This window comes from Lolium rigidum, chromosome 3, assembly GCF_022539505.1.
Source record: "Lolium rigidum isolate FL_2022 chromosome 3, APGP_CSIRO_Lrig_0.1, whole genome shotgun sequence".
In the NCBI taxonomy this organism is placed as follows: domain Eukaryota; kingdom Viridiplantae; phylum Streptophyta; class Magnoliopsida; order Poales; family Poaceae; genus Lolium; species Lolium rigidum.
This window is the reverse complement of record NC_061510.1, coordinates 259,310,892-259,326,954: the sequence shown is the minus strand read 5'-3', so window position 1 is coordinate 259,326,954 and position 16,063 is coordinate 259,310,892. Positions and strand designations below refer to the sequence as shown.

The window sequence follows — 16,063 nt, the reverse complement described above, 5'->3', positions numbered from 1 at the left end:
TGAATTTTTTACACCACTAAAATTTTGGACACACATTAGCATGCCAACATTGACTTGGTTTGTGCTGGTCAATGACCATAAATATTAGTCTTTTGCGGGAGGGTCATAAATAGAGTTGAAGTATTAAAATTTAATATTTATTTTAGATCAGACTGAATGAAGTAGTACTTTCATTTTGTAAAGAGATATATAGTAATAGGAGACCATTTCTTGAGCACAAAAATTAAGATTAAACTTATGAGGGCTGCATTTTTTCGCCTTTCTGCATTGCCATTGGCACTTGAGTGCAGGCCATAGGAACTTTGAAGTAGCAACGGCACATAGTCCAATAATTGACTAGATGCTGCCACGTAGCAAAAACCATTCTTGGAATATGCCATCAGTGTATTCTCAGTTCCTTCAGCTTCATTCGGTCATGCCAGCAAAATGACGGACTGCAGACGTAGGCTTTTATTTCTTAATTTTATATTGATATTTTGTGGGGTATGTATGTATGATGTGAAGTTGGTGGAGAGCTAAACAAGAGCCAATCACCTCTAGTTTGATCCATGTTGTATTAGGCTCCAAGATCAGAACAGTTTAGCGTGCCTAGGCCATGAAGGCAGGACTCGCACAGTTTTTAAAAAAAAGGCAGGACCCACACATTCTCTTTCCTCCACTGCTAATCTCTTGTCCCTCCGTCTCCTCATGGTGTGTATATAAGACACAGTGTGAAGCACACGAAGCAATGCAATCCTTATCATAGATAGCAACTAAAATGGAGACCATGTCTTATCCTTGTTCCCCTCTTCTCTCCTTTCCCACACATGAAGAGAATAGCTTTTTCCCATGGTCTCCTCAAGTAGCTCTCCATGAGAATGCCACCATCCAGGTTGATCATTCCACTGACCAGCAACAGGACAATGAGTTCTTGGACACTATGGACCAAGATTATGTTGGCGGTTGGCATCATCAAGATGCTTCTGATGTTGGTGTGTTCCTCGATTGTGATGAGAGGATTCTGGGCCAAGAGAGTGGCAATTTGGCGGCCATCCAAGAGGAGCTCATGGAGGAGAACAGTTTAACTGATCTCCTCACCGGTGCAGAGGCGGTTGAGGCGGGGGATTCAGCACTTGCCTCGGCAGTGTTCTCAAGGCTTGATGGCCTTCTCCCTGGCATCCCTGATAATGCCTCTGCCAGCTCTTTTGACCGCCTGGCCGACCACTTTGCCCAAGGTCTGCGGTCCCGGATCTCCAGTGCAAGCGTCAGATGCTCCCCGCCTGAGCCACTGCCATCTGATAGAATGTCAGCACAACAGATTATACAAGAGCTGTCGCCGTTCGCCAAGTTTGCACACTTCACTGCCAATCAGGCTATTTTGGACGCCACCAAGGGAGACACAGATGTGCACGTCGTCGACCTGAACATTGGTGAGGGAATCCAGTGGCCATCATTCATGTCAGATCTTGCCCGTCATGGTGGCATATCATTCCACCTCACGGTGGTCACAACAGATGCTGACTACAGAGGCGACATTCACCATGAATCTGCAAGGAGGCTCTCGGAGTTCGCGCACTCCTTGAACCTTCCCTTCCAGTACAGCTCTTTCTGTATACACAGTGATGAAGACCTGCATGCCTTCTCCAAGAGCTGTAAAGGCTCAGTAATATTCTCGTGTGACACAACAAGCATGCCTTACAAATCCATGAGCAAGTTACAGACACTCCTACCTGCCTGTGTTAAAATATTACGGCCTAAGTTAGTGGTCATCGTAGAAGAGGAGCTGGTTAGAATCGGAAAGGAGGCCTCTGTATGTAACGCCTCCTTTGTCGACTTCTTTTTCGAGGCATTGCACCATTTCACCACGGTGTTTGAGTCACTGGGTAGCTGTTTCGGTGGTGCTAACCAGGGGGTGTGCATGAAACTCGTGGAGAGGGAGATGGTGGGGCCACGGATACAGGACTTCGTGGGGCAGTATGGGTCTGTGACGGTTGAGGCCAGTACTCCTGGGGTTTTGGAAAGGTACGGGGCTTGTGAGCTGAGTGGTTGTAATGTTGCTCAGGCAAGGATGCTGGTTGGGTTGTTCAATAGGGGATTTGGGGTTGTGCTCGAGAAGGGTAGACTTGCGTTGTGCTGGAAGTCCAGGCCGTTGACCTCCGTGTCTGTTTGGGCTCCAATCTGAAAAGAAGAGGGCTTCTGATGTTCTTCTTAGTTTTTGTTGTAAGAGTTTGTAGTGATGAGTTTTGAGGAAAAATTATTTGGATGGTGATCCAGCTTATGTGGTTTCTATCCCAGTTCTTATTTCTTGTTGTTCTTGTCAGCTTCTCATATTCTCTTAAGCAAACTTACAGTGACAGATGGAGTCCAGTAGACAGAAGACTAATGATTTTTTCTTTCTTGTCGATCATATCAGATGTCTGGATTTTACTGCAAAAGTTCTATAGATTTATCTTGATGTTTGTTTTCCTCTAATGAAACCAGGTGTCAACCTGTGCAAATAGGAAGACAGAGAGGCCGGCTGATGCAGAAGTTTCATGAAGACCATGGTGTCATTACTTTATTTGCAGCATCTAACATACTATTTTCCCCATCTGCACAAAATAGAGAAACATCAAAATAGCCTGAAAGTGACACCCTTGGAAACATAATAGTGGTTGGCCTATTGTATTTGCTCCATTTGTGGAGTTAGGATCAATTGGAGAATTTCTAAAGTTTACAAGCCACACAAATGTTTTTTGCTGTTATTTTTATGAAAAGGTAAAGTAAGAAAACTGGATTAAATAGTTGTATGGTGTAGGAGTGTTCAACTGTGTGAACTGCTTTCAGTCACTATTCCAGTGTCATGTGTTTCTGGCAGACTGCAGCCTTAACCCCGTTATGTCACCTCTGAAATTCTGTCACTCTGCGAATTAACTTACATTTTATCATCTCTCCCAGAGAGTTAGTTCTCATCTCAGGTCAGCATGAAGGTTCTAGTTTCTGCAGTCGCAGGCTATCTTGTCAGGTTTATCTCATTCCTGGCTCAAAGATACGGCATTCAAATTTGTATTACCACGAGATGATGTATCGAATTTGCAGTAAACTGCAAGGCAGTTTCAGGAAACTACATATCTGCTGTTTATTTCAGTTTGGATGTGGATGAGGTGGCATGGAGAAACTTGTGATCATATTTGCAGAAGGTACCGGCTGCTGGAAGTAAAACTGTAGTAATATGCAGAGCAGAGCAAGTTGCTAGCTTAGGTACTGCTCACCTCAACCTATCAGTATGAAGAGTCTGTCTCAAGAAGAGTACATGTACTACTTCAAGGCACTTGCCTTTGGAAGCATGGATCCTGATGAACATCTGAAACTAGCATCTCTTGCCATGCAACTAGCCACACTCCTACAGACAATTTCTTGGCGGAAACATGTTTGGCAATCTTGAGCCAAGAGAGGGCCAGGGAACCGCGGTGCACCCTTGGCCCAGGTTTACCTACGAGGTGGCGACCTGGTAGAACATGTTCTTCCTGGCATGGCAGAGAAGCCAAACAGGAAATCCTGGCATGGTATATAAGTACTATATTAAAGCTTAACAGCTTCGTTTTTTACTAGAATTTTGATTTTTTTTTTGAGTCCACAGCATTTTGACCCTTATACTGTTTTGCAGTTGATTTCCGCAGTGATTTTTAGCTGTGCAGTTTCGGTGCTGCATTGCGATTTAGGATCTTTCTTGGTATTTAGATGGCCGGTTGTTCTGGTGCGTTGTTTGGGTGAACCTAGCTTAAAGGTGAGCAAAGCGGTGGTGGGCCACCGTGCACATTATCTGTCGTTGGTCAAAGCGGTGCCTCGACCTACCGCCTACGCGCAGTACACCAAAAAAAGGAACCGATCGCTCTCCCTCCCCAATCGCTGCCGTCTAGGTCGGGCCGCCGTCTTCCGCTTCCTCCTGGCCGCCGCTACCATCCATCCTATTTCCAATGAGGCTCCCGCTGTCCCTCTAGAACGCATGCAGATGTGCTCCAGATTCGAGCTGCGAGAATAGCAAACAACGAGAAACACACGGGGAGGAGGGGCATCTCTGCTCCCTGCTGCTCTCCACTAGGTTCCCTCAGGTGGCGCGAGACGTGGAGGACGCCGACTTTGCTCGAGCGCGTCAAGGTGCAAGGAGTGGTGAACTCCCCTCATCTCCAGTATAGGTTTACTCCCCTGTCACAAACCCTCAATTCGATTTGGGGATTTTAACGTCTCTCCTCCTTCCTTGATTCAGGCCTTCGATTTGAGGATTTCCTCCCCGCTCTTTCCGCATACATCTCGCGCCAAATATGGCCGCACCGCAGCACACGACCACATCCCAAGGAGAGGTCTGGGTAGGTATTTTGATGGTGGAGGGGATCAAGTCTGCGTGCGGCCCCCGCGCCACAGCTCGGCTCAAGGCTGGGCGACTCTCCCCATGGGGAAGAAGTGGAAGGCGCAGCTCAGATGCTCTTGCCTCTTCCGCCAAGAAGCACGCCGGAGCGCACCCTCTCCGGGTTAAGGACCAGCCGGACTCTGCCGCTAAGCCCGTTTCTAAAGATGGCGTCGCCACGGCACCATTCCGGAACCAGAAAAATATGCTCATTACATGCTTCCGCAGTATCCCAATTATCTGCAGGTAAGCGCGCTGCCCTCTCTGCTCCAATTTCTGTCAGGATGTTTTACGGTGTAAAGTGACTGGCAACTGATGCAGAACTTGATGTCGCTTCTACCGCACGCCAAGAATGACAGTAAGTTGGAGTCAAAGGCTCAAACCAAATCAAGGGCGGCCAACCGAACGAGCTGGTCAAGCTCAGGAGCTGCTCCAGCTGCCTCTTCTTCAAGGTATTATTACACATGTATAATGATCGCTGCATGCTTCATTGGGGGAAATGGTTTAGGCTAAAGGGTCCCAACTTTTTTTTATAGGAGATCTGCATAATAGTAATTGCATTAGAGGCCGCTAAATCATACTTCATTCAACATGGAACAAGTTCGTATTTGGTGCTCAATCAACTTCGAGCTTCAGCGTTGATCTGTATTGTTATTCTGGCGTGAAGGTCTACTGAGGAAAAAAAGATCTGCTGAGCTTTGTAAATAACATTGCCTGTTTTACCAGTCGCTATAGTGTGACATAGCTCAAGAATTAGGCATTTTGAATATGCACTACAGCTGCCAATCCTTATATTAAAGCATCTTCTACATGTGTACTGCAGTACAAAAATCAGAAATATCTTTACCTGACTGCCATCGTTGGGATGCAAGCCAAGTTTTTTGCAATAAAAGCCAATGGTACCAAGTTGAACTCTATGTGTTGCCGCCCTTCCCTCCCGATGTCGCCCAACATTGCCCTTTCTAGCACTGTTCGCCCACCTGAACTTGTGCCACCAATGGCAATCCCAGACGGACGCCCCTGCCCTTGAAACTGCGCCTCCACCCAAGTCTCCCCCACATCCATGGAGGCAAGACTTCTTCCATTATCATTTTGTATAGCCTGTAAATGTTCCATTTTATGATTTCTGGAGAAGGTCTAATAGAAACTAAGATGTGGAAGATTAACAGAAATTTGTGCAGGAACAGAAATTTACTTGTGAGATGCGAACTTAATTGCGGTTTTGTGTATTTATTTATGATGTTCCCTCAATTGTATTTCTGTACGTGACAAGCGAACCTATGTTATCTCTATTATATTATTTTCATAAGCTGGGTGCCAGTGAGCGGCATGGATTCCGTTTGCAGTGACCTTCATTTTGTCATGGCGAGCTGGATCCAACAATATGGTGGCAAGGGGGTTCCAATTTCCCTTTGGTTTCTTCGTGAAGTGGGAGTGCCCGCAAATCCATGGCGCTGACGGGCTCGATCTGGTGGTAGGGCTTTCCATGCCTTGGCTCCACATCAACACAATAACTTCTAGGAAGAGCTTGGTACCGGTACGCCTTCCCAATATGTGGCTACAAAATGTTCCTCCAGATTTTCTCCAAGGTATGTGTTGTACCGTAGCCCTGAGAAGAAGCCTCTAAGCTCTTCAGTGTCCATGTGGTGTGGTGTAGATAGCAGATAGGATAATACAAATGTAGATGACTGATTTGCAATCACTATTATTATATAATGTCAATGCGTGTTGAGTTGTATTTGCATCAATAAATTCTTCTTCCTGTTCTGGGTTATCTAGGTGTCTCTCACTTTTTATTTTACATTTCCGTATAAGCTATATTATACTGAAATGATCAGATAAATTCAACCTCTCCATCTTATGCACTTAAGTCCCATGCCAACATTGGTGTCTTTGGAGTAGTAATACAGACAAATTGCTTGTGACACCAGTAGCTGCAGCCGACGCTACTGCCCTGATCCTTAGGGTACACGTACTAAGTCTCCTAAAATTTCACCTCAAGTAGTCAGTTTATGTTATCTAGGTTCAGTTACTATATTCCACATTCATATTTTTTTACGATTTTTTTTTTGTCAAATGAGGTGTCATTCAGATGTTATTTCAATAATAGGAAATAGGTGGACCAGTGACCTTTATTCTATGCCTAGCAGTGCTTTCTATTTCACTCAAACTGGATTACTTCCTCTGTTCTTCCTACAATGGGTTGTTCTCACTCCATGCATGTTTAGATGATTCATTCATCCGGTTCGAACGGTGCCAAAAGAACTGATATGTACATATATCAATCTTGGAGCTAAGGAATTCGGGGCATGTGTAGCTACAGGGTCCAAATCAAAGATATTTGTGGATTGCGGACTCTAAATAAGTCTGATTTAATTTCATGATGAAAGGAATTTTGTTATCCTATGTGAAGATTAACCTGCCGGTTTTTTGTATCCTTCTATTCCGGAGTTACTCTTTCTTCTCTTGCTAGGTATTAATGTGGCATGAACTAATGTATATATGATCGTCAAATACCATTCTTTTGCTATTCTTTTGTTTTATGTTTGAGTCGTATTTTGGTGGGGCGAAAGTTGTCCTATAGACATGCTTCAGTTGTAATATTTTGTGGCTTGCAACAACCATTTTATCTCTTAGTTTCATTCCATGGGCTAATTATGAGACAATGCTATCCTTAAGTGACTCCTCTGCTTCTGTTCCCTTTTATGAATGTATCTTTGACTGCATCTTGCCACTAGACATTCTTCTATGAATGTACACCATCTCAAAGAGGTGCAAGACTCAATTTTCTCCAAATTTTGAGGGCTCCCTATGATTTCTGTATGCCGGGTGTGAGTTTATAAGATGCAATCAGCTTGGTGTGCATATCAAGTGAACATATTTTGTTGTCAAGTTTGTTCTATTTTGTCATTGGCATTGTAATCATGCATTATGACAGTTTACCTCCACTTTGTTTGAAATACTTTTTTGCTACCAAGTTAGCCTATCATTGCGTAAATAATGTCCACGCACAACTCAACATGATACGAGGAAGATTGTAAGATTTGGTTTTATGATACCTTTTATATTGTTAGATCTTAAATGCGTATATTTTAGGCCCTTTCTCTAAAGGTTGGATGATTAATCAAGGTTCCACTGGACTCTTCAGTATTAGAATTCTCAAGAATTATAAAACTTGGTCAGGCATGGAGTACAGTTTTAGCATCATAAGATCTAAATTATTGCAAATCATGGCAGTAACCTACAAATGTACTCCGACAAACTTGGCGGCACACACATGAACTTGGCGACGCACATGGACATCTGTCACACCAGCGATGGAGTGATCGTGTCACGCCCGTTGGTCCATCTTAATTACATAGTAGATTAATTGTACTGAATTTATGAGTTCGTTTAAAGATTAAACATTTTCTCTCAAAGAGCACCGAGCCTTCGTAGCTATAGCGCCCATTTTTTCTCCATTAGAACACTGACCATTATCTATATCCATGTGTACGTGTAAACAAATAAAACTTCGCCATCCGACACAATATATCGGCTAATACCCTTCCTCACCGTCGATCCTAAACCAGACACCGAGATTAGCCATCAACCAAGTACAGGATCATATCTAAGCACACAATATTAATAGCTGATTATAAAGCTACCATAAAAAAGCAGTTTTGCTATAAATCAGACGCCTGATTTTTATTAAGTCTAAATTGATTTCTTAGCAATTTGATTTGTCTCGTGATCGGTGCTAATATGAGAAGTGCAAGTGGGTTGTAACTGGTATTTCATATTTTCTCCGTTGCGCGTAAGTTGCAACTGATTATTTTTCAGTTGTATATAGGTTACATCTGATATTTTGTCGGTTGCGTATGGATTGCAACTGATATTTTCGTAGTTGCGCATATATTGCAACTTCTTTCCAGTTACACACGGGCTGCAATTGGTATTTTCTCGGTTGCATACGAGTTGCAACTGATATTTTTCCAGTTTTTCAACCAATATTTTCTCAGTTATATATGTGATCCTATTTTCTCAGTTGCGCACGAATTGCAACTTGTATTTTCTCAGTTATGTATGCAAATTGAATAGCTAAGAATTCAACTTAGAATTAATAAAAATCTGCCACGGATATCTGGGTGCTCCCACAAAAAAACACATTGTGCCTTAAGAAAATTGGAACTTATGTAATTATAAATATAAAAAATAATACAACATACAAACATTTACCGCCACTTTAAATTACTCTCAACCAGCCACCATATGGCGCGGCGTGCCGCCGCGCCTGTCATTGCTAGTTATCATAAGAGGGCTACTTCTCGAGCACTTGTCTTCCTTTGGCACACACCTGGAAGATCTTATTGGGCGAAATTTTCCTATCAATTTCGTCAATGTGGCCTTGATGGGTGGTCAAGCTAAAGGATACATGGCATATAATTTTAGGGAGGATGGCCCTGTGCAAAGTGAGCTTCCAAAGGTGACATCACAAGAGCTACTGATGGGTGGTTATAATCATGTTGAAGACAAGTTTGGTGTGTTGGTATGGAGATCTCAGATCCTGCCTTATTATTACTTATGAGAAGCAGAAGCAACGTCACGTCGTCAACAAGAAAAATCCTCTGGCATTGAGAAAGCATCAGCATAAATGTTAATTTTATAAACAAAATTGCAGGGAGTAATTATACATGTCCCCACCCTTATAGTTTAGAGTTACTTTTACCTTTCTTCTTACTGATATATATGTATGCACGCTTGTTCAATGTTAGGTGGGGTATGTAAAGTGCAGTCAGTTCCTATTCCTAGTTTGACTCCTGTATGACATAGAAACCTCATGAAAGGAAACTACTTCACGCTTCTGACAAATGTTCTCTGTGTGATCAATTCAACTTAACCCAGTATGTGGTGATGACTAATTTGCTTCAGCCACACCAATTTCATCATAGTAGTGGGCTCCTGGCAGTTGTCTTTCTTAACTGAACTTGTAGCAACCTCCTAGGTTGATTTCCTGCCTCCTGGTAAAGGCTCACAATATGCATACTCATCTCTGAAGTTGCAGGTGACAGGAGAAGGACCTCCAGAAGCTGAGGTGCCTATTTCAAGGCTCCAGCCAGAGATCCACACCACTGTCGAGGGGGTGGAGGCGCAACAGATCACAAACCGTGAAATGGTCCTCCACCTCAAGGCAGAATTTAAATTACAAAAAAAAAAATCTTCGTGGAGGAGTGTTGGAAAGAGTCACCTCACTATGTTATTTTCTTTCGGTCGTTGTCATATATTTCTGGTAGGTTGCAGTCTTTGTTGACCTCATTTCCCATCTCTGAATTTTCATCTCTCTTAGCAAACTGACTAGGGAGGGCAGAGCTCAGCTTGGCATGGAGGTTCTGATTTCAGCAGTCGCAAGTGATCTTGTAAGCCGTTTTTTCTCTTTCCTAGCACAAAAAATTGTCGCTCACACATGTGAGGCGGAGGATCGTCGAAGGCTGGAACGAGTCTTGCTCAGGATGAGCACCGTTGCTGACGAAGCAGAGGGGCGGCACATCACAAATCGAGGAATGCTCTTGCAGCTGAAGACACTCATCGAGGGTGTGTACCTTGGGTACTATATGCTCGACAGGCTCAAGGTCCAATCCCTTGGACAAGATAGCATTGAAGGTGATGAGGTGAGTCATCAGAGCCAATCATTTGCCATTTGTACTTTTAACACTGCCAAGCGCCTTCGTTTTGCTTCTATAATCAAGAACACACCAGTAGCATCTGGTACCGGAAGCACAATAAAGTTGAAAAGTGTTCTTGAAAGTTTAGAAGCCAATACAGCAGATATGAGAGAGAGTTTGTCGTCCTCCTCGGCAGCTGCCCTCGCCTTGTCCGCCAGCCATGCAGTACGTATCTTTACATGGATAAGTGCATGTTTGGTCGCCACATTGAGAAAGAGCACCTCATCAACTTCTTGCTATGCGATGACAGCTATGATCACATGAATATTAGTATCCTTCCGATCATTGGTCGACACATAACTGGAAAGAAAACTCTAGTGCAACATGCTTGCAAGGATGAGACATGAGAGGGTGTGTGATCGTTTTTCTAATATGTTTTTCTTCAAAGGAGATGATCTACGGAGCAGAGAATTTACAGTGGTCTGCAAGGCAGCCTCAGGGAAGTGCTTGTTTGTTGTTGATTTCAGTTGGGATGTGGATGAAGCAGTATGGACAAACTTCCAATCATATTTGCAGAAGTTGCCAGGTACTGGGATTAAAATTGTAATTATAGGCAAAACAGAGCAAATTGCAGAATTGGGGACTACTCAACCCATCAAGATGAAATTTTTACCTCATGAAGAGTACTGGTACTACTTCAAGGCACTTGCCTTTGGAAGCATGGATCCTGATGAGCACCCAAAACTGGTATCTTTGGGCATGCAGCTGGCTTCGGAGCTACATGGATCTTTTCTTGCTGCAAATATAGTCGCTGGGGTATTAAGAGCTAATCCTAATGCTAAATTTTGGTGCATTATATTATTGAGCGTAAGAGAACTAGTGCGGACACAGTGTTCCTTTGGCATAAACCGCGAGGACCTTTACCGGAGAGATTTCCCTGTTAAATTCACTAAATTGTCCACTGTTGGTGGTCAGGTTCAAGGCTATCTGGTTTATGATTTGAGGAAGGCTGGCACTGGGCAGAGTGAGCTGCCAAAACTGTCATGGCAAGAACTACTAAGTGGTGTTGAAGTTCCTGACGAAGAGAAGTTTGATGTACTAGCATGGAGATCCCGGATTCCACCTTACAGCAACTACATAATTACTTTTGAGAAACAGAAGCCACGCCGTAAAGCCAGTAGGAAGAATCCGCATGGAGGAAGCATAAGCATAAATATTAATTTGGCAATATAAGTGAGAGGAGTTATATCCCTATCATTATAGTTCAATAGGTCAATATTCTACTCCTGAATTCTCTTTTGGAAGAGCATTATTCCCCCTGTCACTCTTGTTTACTGATAGGCTATAGCTGGATGTAACTGGCCTTGATAGTTTGGATATGTAAATTGTGCACAATCAGTTAGTTACTGGTTGCTACTTTAAGTTTGAATTTTGATGTTTTGCTAATTGGAAACTCTGCTAATTTGAGTCCCGCATTGCTTCTTTCAAACCCAAAACAAAAACAGGACCGTATCTAAGAAATTGTGGGTCCTGTATGGAATTTAAATAGGCTCACATTTATCTGAACTAAAGCCAGTTGCCACGGTATTGACATGGTTTTTAGATATATGGCATCATATTCACATGGGGTTTGTACAATAGCTCAAAGCTGCGATGTACTCCGTAACTTTTAAGTGTATACTGCCTTATATATGGCCCATGTAACCTGTAGATTATGTCCCTTCTTCCAGTCAAGATAGGCAGAGAAGAGAAAGTTGCTTACTTAGGTACTGCTCAACCTATCAGGCTGAAGAATTTGTCTCCGGAGGAGTACCAGTATGCCTAGTTGCCTTTGGAAGTATGGATCCTGATGAGCATCCAAAACTGGCATCTCCAGGCATGCAACTAGCAACACTCCTACAGGTCCTTGGTGAGCTACTAAGAGCGAGCCCGAATGCCAAATTCTGGTGCGGTGTATTATTAATCATAAGGGTACTGTTAGAGTTGTATAGTCTCTTTTCTTGTATTCTCCACTGTATGAGGGGCTTACCTGCATATTGTAACACATGTACATGTCCTGGCCTATGGCCCTCTGTGAAAGTAGTTGTCATTTTCTAACATGGTATCAGAGCTTAGGTTTAGCTCCCCTTGCACGTAGCAACTCCATGCTACCGCCGACGATCTTTCCGGCGAGCTCCCCGACCCGCTCCTATCTTGGCCTGTTTCTTCTTCGTCTCCGGCCGGCCCTCTCTCGGTCAACCTCTTCTCTAGCTGTTCCTGTCCGGGCAGCAGCTCGCACCGGCAAGCTCCGATCCGGGCAGCACCGGCCGGCCCCGTCTCCAGCGAGTCCCGATCCGGCCGCCCGTCTCCGGCGAAGCCAAGCCCCGGCCTGACCTCGCCTCTGGCTGGCTCACCCCGGCCTGCAACCGGCTCGCCCCGGCCTGCAACCGGCTCGCCCCGGCCTGGACCGGCTCCCACCGCCCCAGCTCTCCCCAGCTCCGGCAGGCCACGCCCCGGCCGGCCCCGCCTGCCCTGCTCCAGCCGCCCACCTGCCGTCGGTTGCCCGCCCGCTGCTAGCCTGGCCTGCCTCTTCTCGTGAGAGACTGCTCGATCCCAGCGTGAACAGGGCGTTGACCAGCCAGATCCAAAAAAAAATGGCATCCACTTCGTCTGGCTATGTTAGCATTCCTCGGTGCCCAGTGATCTTTGACGATACCAACTATGGAGAGTTTGCTGCCTTTATGCGCATTCACATGCGTGGTCTACGGATGTGGGGTGTTCTTACTGGCGAGGTCTCTTGTCCGCCGCACCCCACTGCTCCTGTGCCACCTACTCCGTCGTCTGTGCCACGGGCCCTTGCTGAGGATTCTACTCAGGCTGATCGAGATGCAGCCAAGTCTGCCGAGGCTACTGCTGATGAGGCATATGAGGAGCAGGTACTTGCCTATTCAGAGGCTATTGTCTCCTACCGCGACAGTTTGGCTACTTTTACTCAGTGGTGTGATGAGGATGCTAGAGTTGCCGTTGTTCTTTCGCAGAGTGTTCAGCCACAGTTTGCTTCTGAGTTTATGGGCCTCGCTACTGTTGCTGACATGTGGTCTCACCTTCGTCAGCGCTATCAGCCTTCTGGGGATTCTCTGTACTTGTCTGTGTTGCGTCAGGAGCATGATCTTCAGCAGGGTGACTCTACTGTTGATGAGTTCTACACCCAGAGTGCGGCGATCTGGCGCCAGCTTGACTCCCTTCGCAGTGTTGTCTGTGGTACTTGCCAGTGTTGCCGGACAGTACGTTCAGATATGGACTTTCAGAGGATCCATGAGTTCCTGTCTAGACTTCGTCTAGAGTTTGAGCCCCGTCGTGCTCAGTTGTTTGCTCGAGGCCGTGTTCCTATCTCAGAGGTGTTGACTGAGCTTCGTGCGGAGGAGACTCGTCTGCGCGGTGCTGGACTGCTTGGGATACCTTCTGTTCTTGCTGCTCGAGTTCCCACTGCACCTGCACCGCCCCTTCTACCCACACCATCGCCTGCTGCTTCTGGAGGATCCCGCCCTTCTCGCGGTGGGGGTCGCCCTACCAAAGATAGAAGACCTGTTTGATCAGTTGACCGGTGCCAAAGTGTTCTCTAAGATAGATCTTAGGACTGGTTATCATCAGCTGAAGATTCGCGCCACCGATATTCCAAAGACTGCCTTTACCACCAGATATGGGTTGTATGAGTACAACGTCATGTCGTTTGGATTAACCAATGCCCCTGCTTATTTCATGAACCTCATGAATAAGATCTTCATGAACTTTTTGGACAAGTTTGTCGTTGTCTTCATCGGCGACATTCTAATCTACTCCATGTCCGAAGAGGAACATGAACAACATTTGGAGACTGTCCTAGAAACCCTTAGACACCACCAGTTGTATGCCAAGTTCAGCAAATGCGAGTTTTGGTTGAAGGAAGTAGGATTCCTGGGACACATCTTGTCTGCAGGAGGAATTGATGTAGATCCCGCCAAGATCAAAACTGTTACAGAATGGCAAGCCCCAACCACCCAGACCGAGGTCCGCGCTTTTCTTGGATTAGCCGGATATTACCGCAGATTTGTAGAAGGCTTTTCGAGCATCGCTCGACCAATGACCCAACTGCTAAAGAAGGACAAGAAGTTTGAATGGACTGACAAATGTGAAGAGAGTTTCCAACAACTCAAGAGTAGACTGACCTCAGCCCCAATCCTGATCATGCCGGACATCACCAAGCCCTTTGACGTCTATTGCGACGCTTCCAAGATTGGTCTTGGATGTGTCTTGATGCAAGAAGTCAAAGTGATTTCATACCTTTCAAGACAGCTAAAGCAACATGAGCAGAACTATCCAACCCACGACTTAGAGCTTGCAGCTGTCGTCCTAGCCTTAAAAGTTTGGCGTCATTACCTCATGGGTAATCGATGCGAGATCTACTCCGACCACAAGAGCCTGAAATATATCTTCACCCAGAAAGAGCTGAATATGAGACATCGCCGATGGATCGAATTGATCAAGGATTACGACATGGAGATTCACTACCACCCCAGCAAGGCCAATGTGGTAGCGGATGCTTTGAGTCGACTGCCGTGTCAGTTGAACTCCATGATCGCAATCGAGCAGCCCGGCCTGTTTCAGGAGTTTGAACAGTTTAGACTGGAACTTGTTAGTGAAGGATTCCTAGCCAGCATAGAGCTTCAACCCACCTTGATTAGCCAAATCAAGGAATCCCAGAAAGGAAACGCTAGCATCGACGGAATCAAGGACCAGATAGCCGCAGGAAAAGCACCAGGATTCATCGTAGATGAAGCCGGAGTTCTTTGGTACAAAGGACGCCTTTGTGTACCATCGGACTCAGACTTGAAGCAAGTCATCCTGAAAGAAGCCCATGACACCCTTTACTCAATCCACCCCGGAGGTACCAAGATGTATCAAGACCTGAAGGAACAATTCTGGTGGCATGGAATGAAGAGAGAAATCGAAAGCTACATCGCCAAGTGTGACATCTGTCAACGAGTCAAGGCGGAATATCAGCGACCCGCAGGACTGTTGCAGCCCCTGCAGATTCCCGAATGGAAGTGGGACTCCGTAGGAATGGACTTTATCACAGGTTTGCCCAAATCCAGCAAAGGAAATGATTCAATCTGGGTAGTTGTCGATAGACTGACCAAGGTAGCCCATTTCATCGCCGTCAAGACCACATACCAAGGCCCAAAGTTAGCTGAACTGTACATCTCCAGAATAGTCGCCCTGCACGGAACCCCGAAGTCGATAGTGTCAGATAGAGGATCACAATTCACCTCAAGATTCTGGCAGAAAGTGCACGAAGGACTAGGAACCCGTCTGAATTTTAGTACCGCCTATCATCCGCAGACCGATGGACAGACTGAGAGAGTCAACCAGATACTGGAGGACATGCTGAGAGCATGTGCACCGGAGTATGGATCCAAGTGGGAGGACTGCCTACCTGATACGTCTCAAACGTATCTATAATTTCTTATGTTCCATGCTACTTTTATGATGATACTCACATGTTTTATACACACTTTACATCATTTATACGCATTTTCCTGCACTAACCTATTGACGAGATGCCGAAGAGCCAGTTGCTGTTTTCTGCTGTTTTTGGTTTCAGAAATCCTACAAAGGAAATATTCTCGAAATCGGACGAAATCAACGCGCAATATCTTATTTTTCCCGGAAGCTTCCAGAGCACCGAAGAGGGACCAGAGGGGAGCCAAGGGGACCCCACCCCACATGGCGGCGCGGCCAAGGGGGGGGGGGGCGCCCCCCTAGTGTGTGGGTCCCCCAGGACCCCTCCGAGGCTGCCCTTCCGCCTACTTAAAGCCTCCGTCGCGAAAACCCTAAAAGAATAAGCCACGATACGGAAAACCTTCCAGAGCCACCGCCATCGCGAAACTCCAATTCGGGGGACAGAAGTCTCTGTTCCGGCACGCCGCCGGAACGGGGAATTGCCCCCGGAAGCCATCTCCACCGCCATCTTCATCGCCATCGCTGTCTCCCATGATGAGGAGGGAGCAGTTCTCCCCCGAGGCTGAGGGCTCTACCGGTA

General features: G+C 45.6%; 1 protein-coding gene across 1 annotated transcript in view; it reads left to right on the top strand.

The window, feature by feature from the left end:
- The first annotated feature begins 380 nt into the window (after positions 1 to 380).
- The window catches only part of LOC124696425, a 40,713-nt gene continuing 25,030 nt past the window's right edge, over positions 381 to 16,063 (top strand). Inside the window, exons 1-2 of the mRNA XM_047229156.1 lie at positions 381 to 2,001; positions 9,702 to 9,936. Coding sequence (XP_047085112.1) covers positions 758 to 2,001; positions 9,702 to 9,936 — 1,479 coding nt within the window. The 5' untranslated portion in view covers positions 381 to 757. The remainder of the gene's footprint in view (positions 2,002 to 9,701; positions 9,937 to 16,063) is intronic.